At 44.0% G+C, this 27,858-nt stretch overlaps 1 protein-coding gene across 1 annotated transcript; it reads right to left on the reverse strand.

The window, feature by feature from the left end:
• LOC131482253 (WD repeat-containing protein 87-like) lies at nt 1-27,510 on the reverse strand. The gene is made up of 7 exons (XM_058674861.1): nt 27,266-27,510; nt 20,758-20,880; nt 15,506-15,673; nt 12,278-15,138; nt 11,567-11,838; nt 9,773-11,220; nt 1-213 (listed from the first exon to the last, which is right to left on the reverse strand). Exons 2-7 carry the CDS (start codon nt 20,863-20,865, stop codon nt 1-3), a joined length of 5,070 nt encoding a protein of 1,689 aa, XP_058530844.1. The 5' UTR covers nt 20,866-20,880; nt 27,266-27,510.
• Between the last annotated feature and the right edge of the window lie 348 nt (nt 27,511-27,858).

Consider the following 27,858-nt stretch of genomic DNA (forward strand, 5'->3'; position numbering starts at 1 on the left):
TTACCACAGCGCTTCCACACGATGACCTTCACATTCAGCCAGGATTCCCCTCTCAGACAACCAGGCCACGATTCCCCCGAGACGCGACCCTTCCCGGCGAGTGAAGGCCCTGGACCGGCTGCGAATTCTCCTCACGGCGCCGGTGCCCGGGCGGTCTGCGCTTGCGCACTCCGCACTCCGGATGTCCAGGGCAACTCCAGGAAGAGTCCGGAACTGGAGCAATGGGCTCTACGCTAGTTGTCCTGGAGGTCCCGGGCAGCATGGTTTTATTTTGGTCCCTGGACTGCATTTCTCACTGGGTTGTCTGCCTTCAGCTACGTTTTCCACAGGCTGTGGAAATAGCTTGGACCTCAAACATCACCAGGAATGATAGAATTTATAACGGAGGGAAATTCTATGAACGTAAGTAATGTTGGAGGGCTTTTACTCGTATTGAAAGCCTTAGAATGTACCAAACTTCGGACTGGTGAGGAACTATGAATGTAAAGAGTGTGACAGACTTTCAAGTAGCGGCCTTCAGCTTTTATTCATTATAGATTTCATACTGGTGAGAAAACCTTTGAATATAAGAATTGTGAGAAAGCCTTTAGTGTGAATAGACTACTACTCAGCGTTAAAGAATTTGCAGTGGCGAGAAGGCTTTTTCGCATATAGCAAATATAAAAAGTCCTTTAGGCTTAGTTCAAGCCCTAAAGTACATTAGAGAGTAAATACTGAGAGAAACTTATGAATATAAGGGCTATGAAAGACATATGATATACAGTAGACGGTGTATATTATATCAGTGCTCATAACACTAAGAAAGTTTGTGTTTTGTTTTGTTTTGTTTTTAAATATTTGTTTGAAAGATAGAGTGACGGTGAGGGCTAAACAGAAATCTTGAATCTACTGGTTCACTGCTTAAACAGCCACTCAGCTGAGGCTGGGCTCGACCAAGGCCAGGAGTCAGGAACTCCTGTCAGGTCACCCACGGGGTATCAGGGTCTGAGCATTTGGGCTATCATCTAATGCTTTTGCCAGGTGCACTAGTTGGTTCTAAGTGGGAAATGAAGCAGCAGGGGCTCGAACCACTGCTGAGATGGGATGTTGGCACTGCCATCTTTGAGAAGCAATTTGAATGAAAAGAATATGGGAAGGCTTTACGATATGGTTCAGTTTTTTTTTTTTCGGTTTTTATAAGACTTCAATTCATATGGATATAAAAATATTTAAGATTTCTTAGGATCTAAATGCTCATACTCAGAGAATCTGGTACATTTTCATATTACAACAGAAAGCCTTTATTGATGCTTATTTATGGATTGTTAATATTTTCACCTTAGAGGGAAATTGAGAGAATATAGAAATGACCTTGTTTTTATGCTTTTAACAGCCTTCATTCTTAATTACTTTTCGTTAAACTTGAGAAAACTCACACCACAGAAAATCCCTGTTCATCTCACAAGTGTGAAAAAACTGTAGGCTACATTCTGTCCCTGACAACCTGGATGACTTGGGGTAAAACATTTATCAAGGAAGTCTGCAAATGATGCTGAGTGCACCTACATCATGGTGCTGTTATTGGAATACAGAAAATACAAAAACCTAACTCATCCATATTCTGTTGAATACATTTTAGATGCTATTTTATTATTTATATTATTTTTAGTGAATTATTATGAAATAAAGCCCAGTTAGGCATAATAAATTTAAGGAAGTTTCACGTGAGATCCTGTATGCCCTTCTGACTTTTAAATAACTCTGATTCAAATATAGTAGAATGCACATGAAAGGAGAGGATTTAGGGCCAGGCGCTTAGCCTAGTAATGATGATGCTCACATCCCACAATGCAGTGCAGAGGTTCCATTCCCAGCTCCAGCTCCTGAGCTCAGTTTGTTGATGATGCAAACCCTGGCAACTGTGATGGCTTAGGTAGCTGCATTCCTGCCACCCACCCTACGTTCCTAACTGCTGGTCTCAACCCAACTGAACTCTAGCTGTTTCATTTGGAGGAGTTGAATCACTTCTTCCCAGGCTCCAACTAAGCAGAAAGGAAGAGCCAGGAGCCAGAGTCAAGGGCCAAACCCAGGTGCTCCCATGTAGGATGTGGGGATTCTAATTGACATCTAAATCGCTAGATCAAATACCCACCCCCATATTCTGTTTTTTTTCCTTACTATTTCTTATGGATCATTTGCCTTTTCCATTCCTAACAGTTTCAGTAAATCTGAGTTGCACAAAGAGGCTTGATTTATTAAGTGTTATATAAATTGAAAGACACATGAATTTTCCCAGTACAGATCGAACTTTTCTAATCTGAAAAATCCAAAATCTGAAACTTTGTGCACCAACATAATGCTATAAGTAAAAATATCTCACCTCATGTCTCATGGATTGAGACATAATCCAGAAAAAAAAAAGATTTTTTTTTTTTTTTAATTTGAAAGGCAGAGTTACAGAGAGGGAAAGACAAACTTGCCATCTGCTGATTTGCTTTTCCCTGATAGCCAAAATAGCCAGGCCTGGGCCAGACTGAAGCCAGGAACTTAAAATTCCATCTCGCTCTTCCATGTTGGTGGCATGGATCCAGGCACTTCTGCTGCTTTCCCAGGAACATTGTCAGGGAGCTGGATCTGAAGTAGAGCAGCCAGGACAGGAACTTTCGCATCCCAGGTGTAAGTGTAATTTGCTAAGCCACAACTCTGGCTCGGGGCTGTGTTCTGAGAAATGTGTCATTAGATTATTGCATTGTGTGAACAATCACATGACAACTGAATCTGACTGCTTCTCCCCAGTTCTACTGCAGCAACCCTTACCTCATATTCCTTTCCCTTGGATTTTGGCAGTAGTAACCCTTGTTTTGAGCAAATGATTGTTTCCTATTTTCGTTTTTGCCCATCCCAAGAGCAATTAGAATACTACTTTTGTGAGTATTTTTATAATTACAATAGCAGTGCATGGAAGATCTCTGTCTCTCCCTTTCTCTATATCTTTGCTCTTCAAATAAATAATCTTTAAAAATATAAACACGATAAAAACAAACTATTGATATGCACAACAATATGCATGAATCTCAAAAAATGTTAAACAAACCAGAAATAAAGCTTTATGTATTTCACGGTACTATTCATATGAAGTCCAAGAACAGACAAAACTAATATCAGGAATGAAAGAAAATGGTTGCCTTGGGGGAGGAGAGAGGGGAGGTGACTGGAAAGGGGTACAAAATAAGTTTATAGGATGATGGAAATGTTTTATCTTGATTTACAGCATTGTAACATGGATGTATACAACTACCCAAACTGAACTCCCACTCAACACTTTAAATTGTAATCTTTTACCGGAATCACCTCAGTAAATAAGTTTCAAATATACACAGAGACTGTTTTAATATATGTAATTATATATAATATATAATATACATATATATGTAATATGCAGCATATATTATATATTGCATATAATCTATTACACATATATGATATAGTGTGTAATATATGTATATTGTATATAATGTAATATATAATTATCATATAATGTGTCATGTTATATTATATAATCATTTACATGTGTGAATAATATACTATGATATATAATATTGCATAATATTGTATATTGCATATATAATATATTTATATGACATATATTTTCTATGCAATATATGACATTATGTTGTATATAATGTCGTTTATGATATATAATATGCATATATATGTAATTAGTGTCTTCCTTAGGACGGGGGAATCTGATTAAGTAATCACTTTCCAAGGAATTCTACGCTTAGTTAAGGAAGCCAGAATATTTTTTCTGTGAAAAATGTAATTTTATTCAAATACAATAGGAAATTTCTGGAAATGAATGAAGATAGGTCCTCATCTAACCCCACTTTGGAGTGGAGAACAAATTAGGAGACTCAAAACTTGTGAATCAGGATCACTTACCAGTAGGATTTGAAAGTACTCAGACTAAGACAATTCAGAAAGTAGGGGTGGGGACACTGGGGGGCCTCTCAATACAGTAAGGATTAACTTGTGGTAGACTTTTCCAGGCAAGTTCTAGGAACCCATATTGGGCAATGCCCACAGGTTGGACAGTATGTACTTTGTTTTGTCCAGGAAGGGGTATCACATCCTGGAACTCTGGAGGGTTTCTAGGGACACGAGAGCTGCTACAAAACAGGTGATAAAATAACCGCTCCCCAGGAACTAGATCTGTGGTGTTTAGTGCCTCTTTGTAGGTGATCTCTTGGGTCTGAGGTTCCTCTGTCAGTAGCAGGTCCTGTAACAGCTTCCGGATTCGGGGAGACTTGAGTTGGTACAGGTCCATGAGTTGATTGAACTGTTCCATCCAGGCAGCAGTGTCCTGGGCATATCGCTGCTGCAGCATCCGCAACACGTAGTACAGTGCCACAAATGTCTCCCAGAGAGGCAGCTCTTCCTTTTTATGTAAGATGGGCTGTGGCTTCCTCTCCAACTTGGGCAATTTATGTGGCCTGCACTTACTCTTAAACGTCTTGAGGTCCTTCTGAAACATCAGTGCTAGTGTTTGTTTGTCCACAGAGGTATGGGCACCCGTGAAAATGTCTCTTGTGGCCGGATAAAAATGTTGTGTCTCCATCTGTTTGAGAGCATTGGATAGCTGTTGTACACGAGCACTCCTGTAAGGCTCTCCTAGAATATGCCAATTTATAGTCTTTGGAACTTGAATTCTTTTGATGATTGGTGGTAATACTGGTCCAGGAGTGGGCAGCGCTTTCTTCCTTGCCTTGGAAAATTGGAGGGGCTCACCTCTGTCCTTCCAGGATGGGAAGCTTTTCTGGGATTTCAAAGGCAAAAATTTTTTATCCACAAGGGGATAAACAGCTGTGGGAACATGCCTTGTGATTGGAGAAGGATGTTTTATCTCCTTGACAGCCATGGATAATTGTGCCTGCTTCTGTCTGTAGGGCTGAGCTATAAAATGCCAGTCAGGAGTCGGTTGGGTTTGAGTCCTCTTGGTTACTGATAGTACCACTGGTTCAGGGACAGACAATGGCTCCAGCATGCTTTCTTTTTCTTTTCTTCTAATTGGAGGGATCACTTTTAAGTGCGTTGAACTCAAAACATCCTTGTAGGGTTGGAATTTATCAGGGTGACTTAACTCTAGCTTTTTTCCAAAGTGTTTACTAATGGTCTTAAGGTTCAACAGGTGCATCCAGTTCAAGTATTCCTTTGCCGGAAAATCTCTGAGGAGCTGGCTTAGTCGATGGAAACTGTCCCTGGAGAGTTGCTCTCCTGCTTCCAGTCTTAATAAAGTATTGGGAATCCAGTCCTCATCTGACATGCTTACTTCTGAATAGACTGACCTTTCTGGTGAGGAGGCAAGGATTGGAATTGGGGTTGGGGCTGGGGCTGGGGCTTGGGCCTGGCCCTCAGTTTTATCCTCTGGCAAATCATGATACCGTAGGAACCACTTGCATCTATCAGCTTTGTGTGTACGTTCAGCTTTGCGTGGTTTCAAAATCATATCAGCTAATTGCAACTCTGGCTTGTGGGGAGCCTTTGGGATCTGAGTCTCTAAGCCTGTTTCTGTCGTTTGTAAAGATAGATACTTGGCTTTCTCCAACAGCACATCCTTTTGTCTTCTCAATGAATATGTCAAAGGGTACTCTTCAAACAGCTGATCCTCTTGTCTTTTTTCCAAATCCATATGATCCCTTAATGCCTTTAGGGGTATTCTTTCTTTTTTCTCCAGGGCTACCTGGAGTGGTATTTTGAAAGAGCTTTTGTCCAGAAGACTAGATTTTCTCTTTCCATGAAACAAACTCTCTTTCTTAAAAAGCTTTTTCCCTATACGTGTACCCTCTCCTTTCTCACCAAGACCCTCCCCTTGTATGATTGGCTCAGGTAAATCCACTCTTTTCTTTGAGATTTCTGTTTTCAGTGCTCCCTCTTCTCTGCGCATCACATCCCTAAGTCGGTGCTCCGTTTGCTTCTCTTTACTCAGCATATCCACATGCTTCTGCCTTCTTGCCTTCTTCTCTTTTCTCTCCATTTTCTCCCTTTCTTGCTCCTCCTTGCTAGGGCTACCCTCTTCCTCCTCAGTAAGGCTCTCTTCTTCTTCACTAAGGCTCTCCTCCTCTTCCTCACTAAGGCTCTCCTCCTCTTCCTCACTAAGGCTCTCTTGCTCTTCCTCACTAAGACTCTCTTCCTCTTCCTCGCTAAGACTCTCTTCCTCTTCCTCACTAAGACTCTCCTCCTCTTCCTCGCTAAGGCTCTCTTCCTCTTCCTCGCTAAGACTCTCTTCCTCTTCCTCGCTAAGACTCTCCTCCTCTTCCTCGCTAAGGCTCTCTTCCTCTTCCTCGCTAAGGCTCTCTTCCTCTTCCTCGCTAAGGCTCTCTTGCTCTTCCTCGCTAAGGCTCTCTTCCTCTTCCTCGCTAAGACTCTCTTCCTCTTCCTCGCTAAGACTCTCCTCCTCTTCCTTGCTAAGGCTCTCCTCCTCTTCCTCACTAAGACTCTCCTCTTCCTCGCTAAGGCTCTCCTCCTCTTCCTCACTAAGACTCTCTTCCTCTTCCTCACTAAGGCTCTCTTCCTCTTCCTCACTAAGACTCTCCTCCTCCTTCTCACTAAGGCTATCTTTCTCTTCCTCACTAAGGCTCTCTTCCTCTTCCTCACTAAGGCTCTCTTCCTCTTCCTCACCAGGACTCTCCTCCTCCTTCTCTCTAAAGCTCTCTTCCTCCCTCTTACTCAGAAACTCTTCCTCCTCCATGCTGAAGTGCTTCTCTTTTTCAGTTGGACCTGCTTTTTCCTTCCTACTTAGCTTCTTTTCCTTCCCAGCCAACCTCTTTTCCTTTTTCCTTTTTTGAGCCAAAGTCTTTCTCTTGTACTTGTTAGCTAAGTCTTCCTCCAGTTCTGCTTCACTAGGGCTTCCCCTTTTTTCCTTTATTTTGATCAGATACTTCCTTTTCTCTTTCTTGGGCAGAATCTTCCCATCTTCCCCTTTCGCCAGTGGGCTTCCCTCCTCCTCACTCAGGCTTTTGTCTTCTTCCTTGCTTGGGGGTTCCTCTTGCTCTTTGCTAAGGTACTCCTCTTCCTCAGTTGTTCCTGCTCTTTTCTTCTCTCTCAGCTTTTCTTCCTTTCCAGTCAGTTTCATTCCCTTTTTCCTTTCTTGAACAAAACTCTTCTTCTCATGCTTCTTAGTTAAGTCTTCCTCCAGTTCCTCTTCACTCCGGCTTATTCTTTTCTTCTTTGTAAATAGATATTTCCTTTTCTCTTTCTTGGGCAGAATCTTTGCATCTTCCTTTTTCTCCATCAGTTTCTTTTCCTCTTCCTCACTTGGGTACTCCTCCTCCTCCTCTTTTATCCTAAAATGCTCCTCTTCCTCACTTGGGTGCTCTTCCTCCTTCATCATAAGATGCTCCTTTTCCTCGGTTACTGGTCCTTCTTTTTTCTTCTTTCTCAGCTTCTCTTCCTTTCCAGTCAGTCTCTTTCCCCTTTTCCTTTCTTGAACAAAACTCTTTTTCTTGTGCTTCTTAGTCAAGTCTTCTTCCGGTTCCTCTTCACTCAGGCTTACCCCTTTTTCCTTCTGTTTAATCAGATGTTTCCTTTTCTCTTTTTTGGGCAGAGTCTTCCCATCTTCCCCTTCCTCCGTTGGACCCTCCTTCTCCTCTTCACTTGGGTGCTCCCCATCCTCCTTGCTAAGGTATTTCTCTTTCTCAGTTGGACTCTCTTTTTTCTTCCTACTTAGCCTTTTTTTCTTCCTAGCCAAACTCTTTTCCTGTCTCCTTTTTCGAGCAAAATTCTTTTCCTCATGCTTCTTAGCCAAAATGTCCTCCAGTTCCTCTTCACTCAGGCTTACTTTCTTCTTCTTCTTCTTCTTAATCAGCATCTCCCTTTCCTCTTTAACCTTTTTTTCTGTCCCTTCCCCTATTGGGCTCTTCTCCTCTCTCCCCCCTTTAACAGGACCTTCCTCTGCTTCTTCAGTGAAGTCCTCCTGGAGGTCCTCCAAGAATATGTCTCTGATGTTCTCTAATAACCATTTGGTCTGGGTCTTTTCTGGCTCATTCTCCTCAATTCTCTTCACAAGCTCCTCCAGCTGACTTTTGTTTAATAGGTTCTGTTCCTCAACCTCCTTTAAGATAGTCTGTAACTGGATGTTATTGCATACTATCTTTTCCTGAGCCTCCTCTAATAATCTTTTATCCTCCTCCAAGCTCTCTTTTTCAGTCCATGTTCCCTCTCTGGTGGCCATTCTGTCATCATCCAGCTTTCTCTCTCTCTGAAACTGCTCCTTCTCTTCTTCAGTTCTTTCTTTCTGTCCTTTAAAGTATTCCCACCTGTGGCCATCAGTTTCACTTCTCCTGGTAATGGGTGATCTCTCTTCCTCGATTGTTTTGGTCTCTCTCAAAGGTACTGTACTCATATTTCTAATTGCCCCAGTCAAGACCTTCAATAATAGCTTCTCTTTCATCTTTAGATTTTCTTTCTCTTTGAAACTAATATTTTCCATATCCAGTTTCCTCATTGCCTGTATTCTCTCCTGTTTGGTTAGTTTCTTTCTTTCCTTGTCAGTCTCTCTCTCCTTGGTCTTAATGTCATAGACCGACTTCCTCTTTTCCTGGAACAAACTATCTTCTTTTTTCACAATTTCTTTCTCTTCTTGGGTTATTGTTTCCCTTCCCTTACTTAAAACAGTTATTTCCTTTGCTACTGGCCTTTCTTTCTTGGTATCATGTCTCTTCTTCTTGGCCAGTTCACTATGTTTTATGATCAGTCTCTCATCCAGTATCATTTTCTCTTTTTCCTTAGCTTCATTATCTGTGTCTTGGAACTGTTTCTCCATTTCCCTAGACTTATCTAACAATAATTTCTCTTTCTCATGGGTCCATTGCTTTTCTTGTTTATCCTCTTTCTCCTCTTCCTGGATCCGTTCTTTCTTTTTCTGACTCCATGTTCTTTTTTTCTTGGGCAGTCTTTCCTCTTGTACAGTTAGTTTCTCTGCTTCTTGAATCCATTGTGCTTTTTTCTCAGCTGTGTCCTCATCTGGCCTAGCCCATTTCTTTTCTTTCTTAGCTTGTTTCTCTTTTTTCATGACCTGTTGTGCTTCTTTTTGATACTGGGTGTCGATTTCTTCCATCATTTTCTCCCTTTCTGGGAACTGTTTCGTTTTCTCTCTGGGTTTTGCTCTTTTTTTAATTTTCTCAGCCTCTTTCTCCACTTCTTCAGCCAATTCCTCCTCCTCCCATACCTGTCTCTTTTCCTCCATGGTCTGTTTTTTCCTTTTTCTGGCTGGTTTCTCTTTTTCTTTTAACCATTCCTCCTTTTCCTCAGCTGGTTTCTCCTTTTCTAGACCCACATCCTCCTTCCCCAAAGCTGCTGGTCCTATTTTCTCTTTCTTCTGGGTCCTCCTCTCCTTTTTCTTACTTTCTCTCGCTTTTTTCCAGGGCACTTTATCTTGCTGTGACAATCCCTCCATTTCTTCTAACTTTTCATACCCCTCTAAGTCCAGTTTCTCTCTCTTCAAAGCTAACTGTCTAGTCTTCTTGGCTTCTTTCTTTTCTTTTTGTATCTGTCTCTCCTGTTCATCCTGTTCTTCAACATGCTTTTCTTGGATGTGTTTTTTATGGGCCTCTTTTCCAAACAGTTTCTTCTGTTCTTGGATCAGTTTATTATCTTGCCCTGCTAGACTTCCCATTTCTAGTACCTTTTTTCTCTCATCTGCAAGCAGTCCTTCTTGGGTTAATTTCTCCAGTTTCCAGGTCTCTTCCTCAACAGGTTTCTCCTTTCCCTGGACATGTGTCTTCCTTTCTCCAACCTGTTTCTCTATGCCCGGGGTTAATTCCTCCTCTTCTCCAGACAGTTCTTCCTCTTCCCAAGTCAGTTCTTCTCCTGTTAGATTCTCCTTTTCCCAGGACAGTTTGTCTTCTTCGCTGACCGGTTCCTCCTTCTTACCCAGCTCCTTCTTTTTCTGGGACAATTGCCTTTCTTCCCTGGTTTGTATGCTTTGCTCCTGAGCCTGTATAGTCTCTTCCCATTCCAAGAAGGGCTTCCCCTCTTCCTGGATCCCTTTCGTTTCTTTTGCTAGTGGCTCCCTCTCTTTTCCAGTCAGTCTCCTTTCTTCTAAAACCAGCATCTGCTCTTCTGTAGTTAATTTCTTTTGTGAAAAAGCAGGTATTTCTTCTTCTGGAGCCATTTTCTCTTCTGGATGGATCAAGTTCTTCTCATCTTTGGTCAATTTCTCTTTTCCTTGTATTAATTTTTTCTTTGTCGGTTCCCTTTCTTCCTTAACTAGTTCTCCTTCTTGCTTAGCTGGCTTCCTTACTGCAGCTTTAAACTTCCTTTTCTCTAAAGCAAGGTGATCTTCTAAGAAAGAGACTTTCTTAACTTTTTGAGTTTTTGATGGTTTATCCCCTTTTCCTCTTGGTATGACTTTCTCTTCTTCCTTGATATCTTCTATAACTGCTGTTTCTGTTTCTTCCACTACTCTGTCATCCAACTTTGATGACAATGACTTTGAGTCCTCTAAAAAGGGACAGATTTCTTGGAAGAGATCCCAGCTAGGCTGCTGGCCAGCAAGCATCACCCGAGCCAGATCCACCAATTCTTTACTCAGATCTTTTAACATATCTGGATTGGAACTTGCTATCCTGGAAGTGACAAGATAGCTAATGTCATTTCGCCAAGAACTAGTGTCTAATTTGCCTATACGTCCAGGGGTCCCAGCAACGCCATGGACCTTCTTCCCAGGTTTCTTCCTTTTATCTTTTTGTTGCTCAGAAACCTGTATGAGTTCTTCCATGGATTCTTTTGTGATTGCCTCTGAAATATCCTTTGTATCTTCTTTCTCTTTCCGTAGCATAATTGCTATTGCATAACCTTTCTTAATTGCCCTTTTCCAAAGCTCTTTCACACGGTCTTGTTTTTTCATTTTAGAGATAACTTGTGTCTCATCTTCCATTCTAGGTTGATCTGTGGGCTCCACATCCTCTGTGACCACAAGAGATTCTGTACTTTCCATAACTTCCAATACCACCTCCTTTTCTTTATCATCTATCTTGGGTGTGACTGGGATAAAAGTACTTAGTGGTAGCTTTGGCTCTAGGGCAACATCCTGGGTGTCAAATTGTTCTGATCTCTTGGCCTCTCTTTGTTCAGCTACTTCTTCTCTTTGTTCAGCCACATCCTCTGAAATCACCAACACAGAAGCAATCTTTCTCAATTCTGCTTTTCTGGGTTTCTTGGCAACTCTCAAGTCCTTTTTAACTGCAAAGGTATTGGGAGAATAATAGTTAAGAACAAAATAGAAACCCTGAAGGAGATCTTTTGTGATGTCTAGTTCAGTGAATTGCAATAACAGTTATAAAGACAAGCAAACTAAAATTTGATTTAGAAATGTGAACTATTTGTCTCAGCTTCCATATCCTAAAGAAATAAGTCTTTGGTATTTGTTCTGAGGCAGGTATTTCTTGGAAAACTTACATTTTGTGAATAAGGTTCTCCCACTTACTATTCCCACCAATATCCTTGTATACAGCTTGGCCTTAATGAGTATCCCATAAGGTGCCTAAGGTTGACCCCAAATGTGCCCCATCCATCACCCCATGCATACTGAGTGTTTTGTTCTTTGCTTGTACACGTTTCTTCATTTCTCTCCATTTAGAGATCTTTAGAGTTTCTGATAAAGGTATGATTGTTTCTTCATCAAAGCTCTTAAGTTGGTCCTCTATTGATAAGTCTAAAGAAAAAGAAAATGATCTGTCTTTATGTGACATGGTCAGGTTTTCATTTAGTCGCTGCTCCACCTGAGTATGTAGGCGTTGTATATCACTATCTTGAATGTCCATCAGCTGGCCCAGAGAGGAATCCCCAATAATTTCCATCCTATAAAAATTAAAGCAGGGAAGACAACACTGCATTAGTATGAAACAATTTTAAGAAAGCAAAAAGAAGTCACAGCGGAAGAGGCAAACATAAAGTAACCCTTTAAAATAGAAGTGACTGAAGTAGAGGCTGGATAAAGAAGAATGAATAAAAGATACCAAGAAATAAAGTAGTCAAGGTGACACAGGATTCTTTGGTTGGGGCATTTATGGGCTAGAGTCTTGAGGAATCTTAAGGAAATAAAGAAATGATAGAAAACAGGCTAGTCAAGAATCAAAGAAAAAGGGTGGATGCTGAGCTAAAGAACAAAGGGAAACAAAGAAAAGGTGTGGGGGGGATATAAATAAAAATAACTGTGATAGAGAGCAAAAACAAACATCAGACTCTAGAACCTAAGATCTAGAAGAAACCAGAAGTGGAGGAGTCACCCTTAACTTACTGCATTTCTTGGAGAGTTTCTGATTTTTTCAGCACACGTATCAGCATGGTCTTGGTTTGGATACCTGTTACTCTTCTCAGAAGATGTAAGACCTTAGTCCGCACATTTTTATCAACATCCATCAATCCCATAGTGAGTGGAATAACAAAACAACGGTTCATGATGCCTAGCCTCTCTAACATCTCCCAGGCTAGCTCACGGATATGTGGATTGGAATGGATTGTATCCTTCAGGAGTTGACAGGCTGTGTCAGTACACAACCTTGAAGGGATTTGGTAAGTGGCAAATATTTGCGCCAGGACACTGAAATATTTCTTGTATTCCTCTACAGAACAGTAAATTGTGAGGCTGAGGATTTTCTCTATTAAATTTTCTATAATCCCTTCACTGAATTTTCTTCCCATCCAATTTTGTTTTGCCACACTTTCAAGCTCAAAGGAAGACCCTTGCCACTCCTTGAATTTAGCCTTTTGTTTACTCAGTGACACTTTCTCATCTTCCGGAGTTTCAGGTGGCAGTGCCTGGAACCTTAAGAGCTCTGTCATGTCCATGTCCTTATCTTTGTAGAGTGAGTACAGATCACAGCTTAGGAAAACCAGAGTACCCTGAGGCCAAAGACATGCGCGGATCACTGAGTTAGGGATGTAGCCATCAGGAGTAAAGGGCCACGCCTGCCCTTTGCCAAAGAAGCGCCGAACTATGTGGTAGACATTGAATCCTTCCCAGCCAGCTAGCTGTAACTGAGCAGGGGCCACAAAAGGGAGACGATCTGGAGTACATATATCAATATCCTTCTCCTCCATGAAAGACCATTTTGATCTCTCTTGACTCACAAAGGACGTTTGTGGGTCTTCCTCCACAACATGCGGCACCGTGTGGTCAAAGGCGATAGCTCGTTTGTTGATAAGGATCTCCAGCCCCTGGATTTCCTGGAGCCCCTGTCCAAGGTAGCAAAATTTGGGTACAAGTACCTTCTCAAACAAAAAGAAGAAGCTAGGCAGAAAAGGTTTAGGGACCTCTTGTACTTCATCTTCAGTGTTCAAGTTACCCAGGTCAATCAGTTGAGTTGGGGGAAGCAATTTTAAGCAGGATACAATGTAAATACTCTGGTTGAAAGTCAAAAGAAGGTCACCTCGGTTATTGGCAAAGCAGAGTGGACCAAAATGAAATGCTGAGTCCAACTCAGTTACAAGTCTACCAAGGAAGTCCCATATCCGAACTGAGCCATCAACACCGCCAGTAACAAAGAGTTTCAGAGAATAACAGGCATCAAATGATGTGATAGCACACTCATGGAGACATTTTGTCTGTGTAAATGGAGAGCTTTTTTTTGATTCTGATGATGTCAGGAAGTCTTGGTAGTGCCAGAGTTGCCAGCAGCTGGTCTCAGTGATGGCACCTACAGAATCTGGCAAGAGTTTCACATGTTTCAGTGGGCAAACACAGATCATTTTGTTGAAAGGCTGTAGGATTACTTTGTTCTCCTGAAACACAGCCTCTGTCAGATGTACAATGTTATCCTTACCATAGGAACAGAGTAAGGACTTTTCCTGGGGATTTTCCAAGGTACACAATGTCAACACTGCCCCAGAGTGAACAATCTTCTCTGTTCGAGCAAAATTGTGGTGGGAGAGGATTCTCACAATACCACTCTCGTGCCCACAGAACATTAGTCCATCTAGCCTCTTTCCCAAAGGCGACCTGCCATAGGCCAGGCATCTTACTCTATCTGTGGAGTTTCCTGAGAGGCACACAAGATACTTGGCTGTGCAGGGAGAGCGTGTTGCATCAAATACGAGCACCTCTGAACCACCTGTGGCCACAAAGAGTTCCTGTCTTGCTGAGTCAAAGGCCCAAGCCACAGCCTTATCCATGACAAGGAGAGGCCAGGTGATAACCAGAAGATCTCCTGTTACCGGAGACAGGAAGCGTAATAAACCATCCTCAGTGGCACAGAAGATCCTATTCCAATTGTGGCCACAGCAGACACGCTGCACCTGCTGGGGAGCAGAGCCACAGACATGGAAGAGGTTATAAAAGTAGGGCAGGCGATGCAACGAGAAAGCAGAGGTACTCTGGCAGAAAACAGTGATTTCGTCAATAAACTGCAGTTGCTGCAGATCCTGGTCAATAGTCAGCTGTCGCAGCAAGCTTCCAGATGCAAGATTCCATTCCCTCATGACCCCTTCACCACCTGCCGTTAGTAATGTGTGAGTCTCTGGCCGACTGTGGACACATATCACTGATGACAAATGGGCCTGGAAACTGTGAAGGAAGTTACCCCGTTCTAAAGCCCAAGCATGGACTTCTCCAGCCCTGGTTCCAGCATAGAAAGTGCCCTGAGAGACACAGGTAAAGGAGCAAGTGATGGAGGAGCCACTGGTTACAAGGGTGAACTTCTTTACTTCTTTCAGCTGGCCCTGCCCTTGGTGTGTGAAGACTCTTACTGCATTCTCACACAGAGCAAGCATGGAGCCCTGGGGGCCATTCAGGGAAAAGCTTTGTACCAGCTCAGGACCAGTGAGAGGCACTGTTTGAGCCAACTGGAGTTCCCTGCCATTTGGCAGGAGAAACCAGGTTATGACAGCACCAGTAGTGCCACACAGAAGCATCTTGGTTTCCGAGTCATAGCAGAGGCAGCTGATAGAGAAACGACAGGGAACTGTTCCCAGAAATGTGAAGGCTCGCTGGTGATCCCTAAAGAGCCACAGACGCATGTCACCGCAGTAAGCAATTAATGTGTGGTAGGAACCTGTGTGGACCATTGCTTTGATGGGTGGCACTTGAACCATGACATGAAACTTTAGCTTTTCTAAAACTTCTTTGTTTTCTGTGTCTTTTTTCAGTATCCAAAGTACTGCCTAGAAGTGGATGAGAAAGGAAAGCAGATCATATACCAAAGGTATGGGGTAGGAAAGGGGTGAATGTTTAGATTTCCATTCACTCTCATGGAACTAAGGAAAAAGTATACAGTTTGAATTTGAAAACTCCTACTATTAGGAGTTGAGTATGTGATAGAAATATACTTGAGGAACTTTTCTTGGCCATCAGGCTACTGTTTCTGGAATATGAATAATGTAGGGTCTGATAACTAGAGGTGCAGGATCACTGTGTCTAGGATGTGGGGATGAGTAGTAAAATGAGCTAATTCAGGGTCATTCTGAAATGAGGGCAATTTAGGTGTGATGCAACTAAATTAAGGAGGAGAGGGGAATGAAGAAGCTTTACCTGCACTTGATTTTCGCATGGCTCCACCCAGTCCAAGGAAACAAAATAGTTGCCATTAATGGAGTAGAAACAGATAAAAGCTTTGTTCTTGGGATGTTGAGACTCCTGGTAGAGAATCTCGGGCCAGTCACTCAGCACAACAGCATTATTCTTTGATTCTTCATCAGTCTGAGAGAGAGAAACGACCTGAGTGAAGAGACCCAAATCCCTAGTCACTTATTCATTTAATAAACACTTATTGAGGGATTGGTGAATATTTGTTATAGGCTTTATTTTTTTTTTATTTTTTTTTTTTTTTTAAGATTCGTTTTATGGGCCCGGCGGTGTGGCCTAGCGGCTAAAGTCCTCGGCTTGAACGCCCCGGGATCCCATATGGGCGCCGGTTCTAATCCCGGCAGCTGCACTTCCCATCCAGCTCCCTGCTTGTGGCCTGGGAAAGCAGTCGAGGACGGCCCAAAGCTTTGGGACACTGCACCCGCGTGGGAGACCCGGAAGAGGTTCCAGGTTCCCGGCATCGGATCGGCGCGCACTGGCCCGCTGCAGCTCACTTGGGGAGTGAAACATCGGATGGAAGATCTTTCTCTCTGTCTCTCCTCCTCTCTGTATATCCGGCTTTCCAATAATAATAAAATCTTTTTTTTTTTTTTTTTAATAATCCATTTTATTGTATTGTTGTTGACAATCTTTACATAGTTAACTATAGTTGAAGGAAAATCAAGAAAGAGAAGAAAAAAAGAAAAAAAAAAAAAAAGGTTCAGGGGGATAGGGAGGTGGGCAATGCTATTATGTCCATATTGTTTCCATCATGTATCTGAGGTAAAAGGGGATATTGAGGGAGAAGCCCCACCCGGTTTCCCGCCCACCCCAAGTCCCGAATGTGGGGCATGCTCTGAGATATGTGCTCAAGTGGAGTTAATAGTTCTCCAGTTACGAGTCACTGCCAGTTTCGCTCGATGAGGTGGTCCACTGATTGATATGGTCCATCATGAAGTCTCCATTTGTCCCATATTTCGCTGCCAACATGTAGCTGAGATGAATGATTGTCCTATTCTGTCTTCTGTCTTTTCTTGGTTAGAATTCTGAGTCCAGCAGTTCAAGTGGGGAGATCTCCAAAGATACTTTGAGGTATTCCCAGATTCTTGTATGTTCTAGCAAGCACAGGGCCCGGCACAGTCCATCACCCTGATCAGCTGGTGGTTGCAATTGCTGTGTTGGTTCTGTTTTCAGTCCCGAGTTGCACTGGAACCAATGGGTGTTGCAGTCCAGTCTGGTTCGGCCCTTACATCAACTAGTGGGAGCTGCAGCCTAGTCGGGGCGACCCACAATAACCCCCACCAAGCCTGCCCCCTACCCTGGTTTGCCAATTTGTGTAGCAGAAGACCAGTCTGTCCCCCATCCCATTTGGCTCTGGTACTTGTCAATGGGTATTAAAGCTTAGTTCTATCTAATCGACTCAACCATCCAGCCCTCACAGATGTTGTTGAGTGCCTCTGTCTAGCCATCCCAGCCCCCGTCCTAGTTTTCATGCCCTCCCACGGGAATAGTGACCCAAGAAGGGGGAACCCACTTTTTCCCTCCCAGGTCTCTCTGTCCCGGTTTATGCACTCTTTAGGTGGTCCTGTGATTTGACTCGACAGAATTAGTCCCCAGTGCCAGCTTCTGCCAGCTGATGCTGTGGCCCTGATCTTGTCCACATGCAGCGCACAGGTGTTGTAGCCTTGCTTAGCCGTGTCTGTCTCTATCCCAGCCAACACTCTCCAGTGGGAGTGGTTGTCCAGCGAGGGGACCAGCCCCTTAACCCCCCCGCCAGCTCTGCCCCTCCCTTCCTGGATCTCACGTGTGCTGGATGGGTGCTGCATTCATATCCAGTACAGGCAACCACGCCCTGGCGTTCCAGAATGTGTACTGGTTTTGTCGCAACCAAACCCGGCCCATTCCACACTCTGTTCTGGTGATCGGATTTGCCAGAGGATGACATGAACTGATTCAGCCTGGCCTGCTCCTGACCCATGCCGAATGCATGCCAGTGGGAAACTTTCCATGGCCTATTCTGGGCTGTTTCCAATCATGCTTCTCGCGCTTACCTGCAGGGACTGTGTCCTGCCAGAGGAGTTGCCCAGGCTCCTCCATCAGAACCCCTCCCAATGCCAGATTTTGCGCTTGCCAGGGGGTTCTTGAGCCAACCCTACTCAGTTCACCTCCTGTCCTAGCAGGAACAGTGGCTTTTCCTGGCTGGCTTTCACCCCATTCTGACTCTTGTTGTTGGATGTTTCAGCCCAGCCATGGCTCGTCCATACCCACATACAGCTCACACATGGCTCAGAAGGGGATTGAGACCCATCCTAGTCAGTCCCACATCTACCCTGTTTCTCCATAACACCAGATGGTGCTGGGACCTGAACCGGCCTGGTGCATCCAATCCCAGCCCACACTAGTGCCTCGGGTGACTGCAACTGTTTCCTAGATAGAACGCAGCCCCCATTCCAGCACATACACCCCTTGGTGGGAACCTCATCCCAGCTGTGGCATCCCAGGTTGGGACCGTTCCTAGCTGTAAATCACGCACCTGCACGTGATTGCTCCGAGGACCATTAGGTGCCAGCCTGCGACACAAGCCGGAGCTTATCTTTTACTTGATAGGTGTTGAAAGCTCAGCATTATTAAGGGATTGGAAGTTCTTCAAAGGAAGAGTTACTGGCATTGGGAATCTTTAGGATTGACTCAGATCCCAGAAACAGTGGGGTCACTCTAGAGCTATCTCAGCAGCGATTCAGATGTCCAATACCCCAGAACTCCCCGGCCGGGCGGCCAGCAGGCACAGCCTGGCGCCAAATGGCGCACTGGCTGCCCTGGCCCAGCCCGCCATGAGCCATGGGCACATGGCGGACTGGGTTCGGGATCCAAGCTAGACGTCCTCTCCCGCAGCCCTCGGCTCGCCTCTGGCCGCCGGAGGTTAAATCCTGCAGGCCCGAGGTTGCGCCCCTCCCCAATCCCGTTCACCCACCACCCAATGAGGGTGTTGGGTGGGTCCCGGACATGCCCAGTCACGGAGGCCTCCCCCCTCGGCGTACTCACCCCAGAAGGAAGCAGGCCGCACCCAGGCATGTCCGGGCCCAGCCCGCCATGAGCCATGGGCACATGGCGGACTGGGTTCGGGATCCAAGCTAGACGTCCTCTCCCGCAGCCCTCGGCTCGCCTCTGGCCGCCGGAGGTTAAATCCTGCAGGCCCGAGGTTGCGCCCCTCCCCAATCCCGTTCACCCACCACCCAATGAGGGTGTTGGGTGGGTCCCGGACATGCCCAGTCACGGAGGCCTCCCCCCTCGGCGTACTCACCCCAGAAGGAAGCAGGCCGCACCCAGGCATGTCCGGGCCCAGCCCGCCATGAGCCATGGGCACATGGCGGACTGGGTTCGGGATCCAAGCTAGACGTCCTCTCCCGCAGCCCTCAATAATAAAATCTTTAAAAAAAAAAAAAAGATTCATTTTATGGGGTTTGTGCACCTGCACCGCCAACATCCCGTGTGGGTATTGGTTTGAATCCCTGCTCCTCCACTTCTAATCCAGCTCCCTGCTAATGAGCCTGGGAATGTAGCAAAGGATGGCCGTCGAACATATGTGGGAGAACTGGAGGAAGCTCCTAGCACCTGGCTTCAGACCGGCCCAGGTCCAGCCTTTATGGCCATTTAGGAAGTGAAACACCAGATGGAAGTTCTCTGTTTCACTGTCTCTCCATATCTCTCTCTCTCTCTCTCTCTCTCTCTCTCTCTCTCACTCAGCCAGAGTAGGTACCAGGGCCCAAGTGCATAGGACATCTTCTGCTGCTTTCTCTGGCATATTAGCAAGGAGCTGGAGTGGAAGTGGTGCAGCTGGGACGTGAACTGGTACCCGTAAGGGATGCTGGTATTGCAGGTGGTGACTTAGCTTGCTCTACAATGCTAACCCCAACATTTGCCTTTTTTTTTTTTAACTAATCAGCATTCATTTACAATACTGTTGGGGAGTATTATTTGCAGGGGGTGTGAGAGGGCAACAGAACAGAATATATTCTTATTAGTTGAAAAGTCTCTCAGACTTTGTCAATCAATATTCCATAGGAAAAGTAAGCCTAATATTCTAAAGTAACCATTCTACATAATGAATTAATTTCTCTTCCAGTCACCTAGAATACCATAATTAGAAAGCTAAGCTTTTAGAAAATTAAGAAAATAGCTCCTCAGGTAACTTTCTGTTTTTCATGTTTCAAATCAGTAACTACAGTGAGAAAAGCTAATAAGTTCTTCATAAGACATTGAGATAAAACAGACAACCTTAGTTATTGAAAATAATCCAGTGGAGAAAATAGACATTAAGCAAATAACGAGTAGATATCCAAATCAGATTATTATGCAGAAATAAAGTAATATATGAATCTGAGCAAAGAACCCAAACCTGGGCAAATAACTATACCTGCCACAGTTGGAACAACTTTTCAAAGTTCTTGCCTATACCCAGCATACCTGTTACAATCGGTGTGCATGATATACTAACTTTGGAAAGTCCTATTTCACAGACATGGAATGGAATGCCCACCACAGAGGACATCTTGACCTTGTGGCTTGTGCTTCCTTTACTACTCTGTGTAACCAAGTGGAATATATTATTCACAGTATGGATTAAGTGTGCTTTACTTCTAACATGCTGTGTTCATGCACATTCACTCATTCAGTAATATCCAGGTTGCTATACAGAGCACTTCAAAAAACAAAGAAGCAAGCCATGTATCTACATCTAACATTGCCGTTGTCAACTTTGTGTCAATTCTTCTCATAAAACCCTAGTATTAATTAGGGTGATCACAGATCCAGGACTTTCTGCATCATAGAGCACTCCTACAGTCCTCTTAGGCTGGCACAGTTTCATAACTTTATGATCTTCCCTTGTCTGTCTACCTGTAACTTGAAGCTGATACCTGGAGGTACTGTGGTTATCTTATAACCTTAAAGTAATAAGCTGACATGGTGGGAAAGAAAGAAATTGGACCCTTGATGGCACATAAGACAAAGATACCTCCTACTGTTTAAACCCATTGAAGTCCATCTTCTGTTACTGGCAGCACAAATTAATCTAATTGTACCTAATGTCATCACCATAATCTAGAAGGGGGAGATTGTCCAGGGATATCGGAGAGCCCTTCCAAAGCTCTTACATTTTGCCATGCAATAGCCTGCTATAGCAGAAGCAATAACCACATACATAGCTCTGATAACATCACCTCTGTATCCTTCAAGATATCACTTATGAGGAGTTTCAAGTTCTTCCATTTGGGAATAAATCTAGGTGAAGAAGATTTCTTAATGCCATTCCACCTGTTTGAACACATCTTGATTCACAGAGCCTGGGGAAGGAAAGAACAACTTAATCACAACATCTGATGTTAGACTGGATTTTTTTTAAAAAGCATTTATTTTATTTTATTGGAAAGGCAGATTTACAAAGAGAAGGAGAGACAGAAAGAAAGAGTTCTTCCATTCACTGGTTCACTTCCCAAGTGCTGCAACAGCTAGAACTGAACCAATCTGAAGCTAGGATTCAGAAGCTTCTTCTGGCTCTCCCACGTGGGTGCAGGCTCCCCAGGTCTTGGGCCACTCTGTACTGCTTTCCCAGACCATAAGCAGGGAGTTGGATGGGTAGTGGAGAAGCTGAAACACAAATTGGCACCCGTATGGGATCCTGGCACTTGAAAGGATTAGTCAGTTGAGCCATTGTGCCAGCCCCTAGACTGGATTTTTTTTTAAGATAAGGTATTAATGGAATTGAGAAAGAGGTATTAGTGAAGCATTCCTCTAGATGTAAACATTCCTTTTAAAAAAGTAAAAGTGATGAGTGGATGTTCAGTGGTTAAGATACTGGTTAAGATGCCTACCTCTGAGTGCCTGGGATTGTGTCCCAACTCCATTTCTGACTCAGATTTCTGCTAAAGCACACTCTAGGAGGCAGAAGATGATGACTCAAATGTCTGGGTCCCTACCAGTCATGTGCGACATTCAGATGGAGCTCATGGCTTCAGCCTCGCCCAGTGCTAGCTGTTGTGGGCCCTGGAGGAGTGAACCCATAGATGGAAGTGCTCTGTCTGTCTTTTATGGTCACCCTGCGTAAAAGATGGCTGCATCCCATAGTGGAGTGCCTAGGTTCTAGTCCTGGCTCTGGCTCAAGAGTCCAGCTTCCTCCAAATGTAGACTCTGGGAGGCAGCAGTGATGGATCTAATAACAGGGTTCTTGCTACCTATGAGATAAACCCAGATTGAGTTCCTGGCTCCCAGCCTCAGCCTAGCCCAATAGCAGCTGTTAGAGGTATTGGGAAGCTCTACCTGTCTATCTACCTCTCAAAACTAGAAACAAATAAAGGTGAGAATAGATTACTGATATTCCCAACAGCATGGATGAACCTCGCAATCATAGCAAGTGTAAGAAGGAAGAAAGGAGCATACATTGTAAGATTCCATTTATATTCTATTCAGAAGGGTAATCTAATCTATAGGGACAGAGGATCAATGGATAACTGGGACCAAGATTTCAGAGGATTTCCTGGGAAGCAGCAAAAGGAGAACTTTTTGTAGTGTTGATAATGTTGTATATCTTAAAGATTTATTTATTTTTATTGAAAAGGCAGATTTGCAAAGAGAAAGACAGATCTTCCATCCATTGGTTTACTTCATGAATCACTGCAAAAGCCACAGTTGAGCTAATCTGAAGCCAGGAGCCAGGAACCTTCTCCAGGTCTCTCACATAAGTGTATGGGCTCAAAGAATTGGGTCATCCTCTGAGACTTTCCCATGTCATAAACAGGGAATTGAATAGACAGTGGAGCAGCCAGAACCCAAACTGATGCCCATATGGGATACTGGGGCTGCATGCCAGCCTGGGGTCATTGGGTGCCAGGTTTGTGAACCCTGGGGGTGGGAGATCTGGTGGGGCTTGGGTTGCCTGATCCAGGCCCTGGGGCCTACCTGTGTGGTGGGTGCCGTGTTCATGACCCCCTGTGGCAGGAGATCCAGTGGGTCTCAGGTTGCCTGGCCTGGGTCCCTGTGCCCACCTGTGAGGTGGGTGCTGGGTTTATGAACCCCAGGTACAAGGGATCGGGTGGGGCTTGGATCGCTTGACCCAGGGCCTTGGACTCGCCTGTAAGAACATGTTCTCAGTAAAAATGGCAAAGCAGTGGACACAGACCTTGATGCAAACGGAGTATATGGCAGCTCATTTGTTACTGCAGCAGAGGAACAGAACAAATTGAACAACTACCCCAGTGAAATTATGACAACAAGAATCTCAGTGAATGGAGACTTGATGTTGATTATGTCAGCCAATGGACATTGGAAGGGCTGCATCATCCTTGGATCAGTGAAATTGACAGCATTTCAGAACTATCCAAACAAACCACTTGGGCAGCAGTCTCAGAATATGTACACACTGGGACCCTGGGTTGATATCAGGTGCCAGTTCCCCATCCCTGCATACTGCAACATTTGGAAAGTTGGTGTGGCTTCCCCCTTTATTTCTTTCCTTTCTCTAGAAATAAGAAGAAATAGCAAATTTTGAACCAATTAGTTAACCCAACTCTCACTAAATCTCTATCCTTCCCACCCTGCTCAACCATATAATCATAAAAAAAAGTAATCATCAGTTGAGCTGGTTCTAATCCTGGCAGTCCTGCTTCCCATCCAGCTCCCTGCTTGTGGCATGGAAAAGCAGTCAAGGACGGCCCAAGGCTTTGGGACCCTGCATCTGTGTGGGAGACCTGGAGGAGGCTCCTGGCTCCTGGCTTCAGATTGGCTCAGCTCTGGCCGTTGCAACCACTTGGGGAGTGAATTATAGGACGGAAAATCTTCCTCTCTGTCTCATTGGGGTTGGCATTGTGGTGTGACAGACAAATAACTGTGCAATGCAAGCATCTCCTCTCTGAGTACCAGTTCAAACCCCAGCTGCTCTGCTTCCGATCCAGTTCCCTGCTCATGCACCTGGGAAAGCTGTGTAAAACAACCCAAGTACTTGGGCTCCTACCAGCTCCATGGGAGATGTGGGTAAAACTCCAGGCTCCTAGCTTTGGCTTGGACTAACCCCAGATAGTGTCATTTTCAAAGGAAAGCTTTGCTGGGTACATTATTTTGGGCTGACAATTTTTTGCTTTTAGAATCTGGAATATGTTGCTCCATTCTCTTCTGGCCTGTAGAGTTTCCTGTGAGACATCTCCTGTGAGTTTAATTGGCATTCCTTTAATATATCAGTTGATTTTTTTTAACAGGCACATTTGAGGATCTTTTCCTTATGTTCAATTGAAGAGAATTTGATTATCATGTATCTTGGTGAAGATAGCTTTTGCTCTAACATGTTGGGAATTCTGTGCCCCTCCTGGATGTTGTTTTGCAATTCTTTCTCTAAATTAGGGAAATTTTCCCTTACTATTTCATTAAATACATTTGTAAACCCAGCTTCTCTTTCTGCACATTCTAGCGCTCCTGTAACTCTAATATTTGGCCTTTTAATAGTGTCTTTCAATTCCTGAATACTTTTTTAAGCCTAATTCAGCTCTTTTTTTCTTCTTCTTCCAGCATTTTGTTTGTTTCCCCCTGGTGACAGGAAATTTCTTCCAATTCTGAGATTCTTTCTTCTGCCTCCTTCATTCTATTTTGGAGACTTTCCACTGTACTTTTTATTTGCTCCTCTGTATTCTTCATTTCTGATCTATCAGCTTTCATTTGATTCATTTTCAGTATGACATATTCCTTGAATTGCTTAAATGACTGCTTTACATGCTTTGTTGTTGATAAGAAGTTTTATAACAAATGTTTTGAATTCTATATCCTGCATTTTCTCGATGTCTTCCTCAGTTTACTCTGAGGTTGGCAAAGGGTTTTGCTCTTTTGCAGGGGAGTCTTCAGTAACATTCATTGTGCCTCTGTCTCTTCTTTTGCTCTTGGTCATTGCACTCTGGTTGTCAGATTCTTCTCCTTGGGGCAGGTTTCTAAGCTGTGTCACCCTCAGGTCTACAGTTCGATTTTACTTGCTGCAGTTGGTACATGGCTCTTTGTTTGCAGTCACTTGTGCCACTCCCTCCAGCGAGTTCTGGGTCTGGGTTCTTATGTTAGATTTCCACCATGGTCTCTGTAGCCCCAACTCCTGGCTCACCAGTCTCCACCTCCTGTGATACCATGCTGAGGCTGCACCATTGTCTGTACAACCTTTCTCCCACTTTCAGTTGGAGCAGGTCCCAGGATTAGGGAGACACCAGGTGTCAAATATAGCTAGGTTGTTGTTGGTGCTGATCTTGCTGGAACCTCCTGGGCATTAGGTCTGAGGGCTACATGAACCTATTTTGACCTGTACAATGCCATAGTCAGTATTATTTTCCTGTGGGACCAGTGCAATGTACTGAGCACAGTGAGTTCTCGCTAAGCTCAGCACATGCACAGCTCACTGTTGTCCCTGCAGTCTTAAATTCTTTGCCAGGGCCTGGCATGATAGCGTAGTGGTTAAAATCCTCACCTTGAACACGCCAGGATCCCATATGGGCGCTGGTTCTAATCCTGGCGGCCCTGCTTCCCATCCAGCTCCCTGCTTGTGGCCTGGGAAAGCAGTCAAGGACGGCCCAAGGCTTTGGGACCCTGCATCTGTGTGGGGGACCTGGAGGAGGCTCCTGGCTCCTGGCTTCAGATTGGCTCAGCTCTGGCCGTTGCAACCGCTTGGGGAGTGAATTATAGGACGGAAGATCTTCCTCTCTGTCTCTCTTCCTCTGTATATCTTCCTTTCCAAAAAATAAATCTTTAAAATAAAAATTATTTGTCACACTGTGCAAAATGGTGCTTGATGTGCCACTTCTAGAGTTCTTGATCTGCTGGCCGTCAGGTCTGAGGGCTACCAGGACTTATCTTGGGTGGAACCTGTAGGATGCCACGTTGTTGCAGGTCACTGAGCCAGAACTGAATTCACTCCCAGCTCCGTGCAAGCGCAATCCTGCCCCATAGCCCTTGCCTCCTTAAGCAAAATGGTACCGGTTACAGCTCTAGTGAGCGGACTGGGTTATGAAATCCACCCTGTTCCTGCACTGCTCGTCTGTGACATGCTGCTGTGTCTCCACTCCTGGTCAAATCAAACAGACCAGCAGGACAGGTAGTTCTTTGCGTTCACCTCCCAAGCTCCCAGTGAACGTCCGTTGCCACCTTGTTGCTGGTGGAGTTCCAGCTGCTGCTGCAATTCAGATCGCCACTCACTGAATGCCGCTGGGGTGTCAGCCACTGCAACACCACACTGTTGTGTCCACTGCTTTCCTGTGTCTGTCAGTCTCTGGGTACCCCTCTGTTGTTGTTCTGTCCTCTCCTATTTCCTGGAATGTGCCCTCTCTGCTTCACAGTGGCTAATATTTCTATGTCTGTTTAAACGTGTCATTACCCTATTCCACCATCTTGATTCTCCTTTTGCTAATTTTTTAAACATTAAAACTGAGTGCATAACTCATTTAACTCTAATTTTTATCGTGATGATAAATATCCAGGTGTATACTTAATGTGTATTTTCTGTGCTGTGATTTCTTGTGATTATTTCTTCTCAGACTTACTTTTTAAAATTTTCACTCATTTGCATAGGAGACAGAAAGCTCCCATCTGCTGGTTCACTCCGCAGTGCCCATAGCAGCTGGGGATGGAGCAGGGCTGAAGCTGCAGCACCTATCCACACTTCTAAGTACCTCGTCTGAACTTCTATGCTTACCTTTTTGGAGACTCTGGCTGGCGCCAGTGTGCTAGAGAGGACCTCCTGTGGGATTTGTGTCTGATCAATTCCAAACACCTCTCTCCCATCTAGCAAAAGTCACTACCTCACTTCAGTTTTGTTGCATGGGAGGACCAAGTGATAGGCTTCAGTAAAGAAGGATTTTTTTTTTTTTTGAGTAAGAAAATTAAGTGTGTTTAAATGTCAGCAGGAAGACGGCACTATACAGAAGAGTAAAAATACAGGAGAGAGAGATTGGGTTAATGCAGCAGTGCTCATTTGAAGGGAAATGAAAATGGAAAAATAGAATGAACTGTTTACTTGCCAGACCCCAGGCCTTTTTATTAGCCTAATTTCTAGGCAGTAGTTCAGTTATTTCAGAGGCTCCTCTCTCCTTTTCCAAATACTCTGTGAGTTCCATCATGATTAAAGAAGGCAGTAAAACAGTAAATAGATATGTATAAAGTGTGCTATAATTACAGATTAAAGGAAGAAATATCCTGTCACACTAAAAAATGAGCCAAACAAACATTTTGTTGTACTATATACCAAAAATTTCCCACGCATTTTAACTATTATAATTTTTCAGTTTTTAAAAAGTTGAGATATTCTCATAAATTGCATAAAGAACATTTTTTATACACATACTCATGAAGGCTCACTAATCTCAGAGGTTCACTAAAGTTTCCTCTGTTAATTTAAGACCAAGAGCTCTGACCAGGGAAATGGCAACTCTGACCAAGCCTGACACTTGGGCCTAACTCCTGGGCTAGGACTTCATCCCATTAGGCTTGTGATGAAAGTCAAGCATTTCACTTCAATCTCTCTGGGCCTCAGGGAAGAAGCCCCCCTTTTTTTTCATTGCTGAGGCATTTATAAAAATAAACTGATGAAAACTTAAAAAGATTTATGATATAAATGAATATAGCAAGTTGCTATTACTGGCTGAGAAGTGAAAAGGCATGCTGAAATTGAGGGAGGAGAGAAAAACCAGAAATGTTCGGGTCAACCAGACTTACGTTTATAATCCCTAGGGTCTGCCGCTTCAACTTCCCTTTTATTTCTTTAGATGTCTCACACTGAATCAATCTCATCTCACAGATGTCTTCATGAGCTCGGGGGAACGCTCAATATCCAGTCTCCCAGTTGCGAAAACCTGTTACTAGCATTATATAATATATACCATAATCTATATTATATACCATAGGCTTCCTTACTCATTCCCCCATTTCCTTCTCGCTGCCACGTCTTTATCCTCCACTGAAGACTGTGTTCCCAAATTCTAGAAAAGACAAACTCTCATGATTGTTTCACACACAGGCACTGCATCACTGATAGCAACATCACAATGCATCCGACTTCACCAAACCCCGCCCCATCCCAACACACAGACCTGTGTCCAAGGACAGTACCAAGTCTGCTAAGAACCTTAAAATCCCCCCTTGAAGGTGCTAAGTGCTGGGAGGCCAGGAGAATCTGGCACTTTGTGTTAGTGGAAAGGGGTCACTATATCACTGTGCGATGGTGGGAGCATTTAAACCAACCTTTCATGATTAAGCAGCTTTCTCAGGGCTGGCCATTCAAGGTAGTACAAACCAGATTATTAGTGAAG

The sequence above is a fragment of the Ochotona princeps genome, chromosome 16 (genome assembly GCF_030435755.1).
Source record: "Ochotona princeps isolate mOchPri1 chromosome 16, mOchPri1.hap1, whole genome shotgun sequence".
Lineage (NCBI taxonomy): Eukaryota > Metazoa > Chordata > Mammalia > Lagomorpha > Ochotonidae > Ochotona > Ochotona princeps.

Coding starts and splice junctions, on each gene's coding strand:
- LOC131482253 (XM_058674861.1), bottom strand. CDS start 20,865: ATGTGTTCAAACAGGTGGAATGGCATTAAGAAATCTTCTTCACCTAGA. Junction 15,139..15,505: donor CATGCGAAAATCAAGTGCAG/GTAAAGCTTCTT, acceptor ATCCACTTCTAG/GCAGTACTTTGGATACTGAA. Junction 214..9,772: donor CCCCGGGCATAGAGAAACAG/GTTGGAGAAAGG, acceptor CCATTGCTCCAG/TTCCGGACTCTTCCTGGAGT.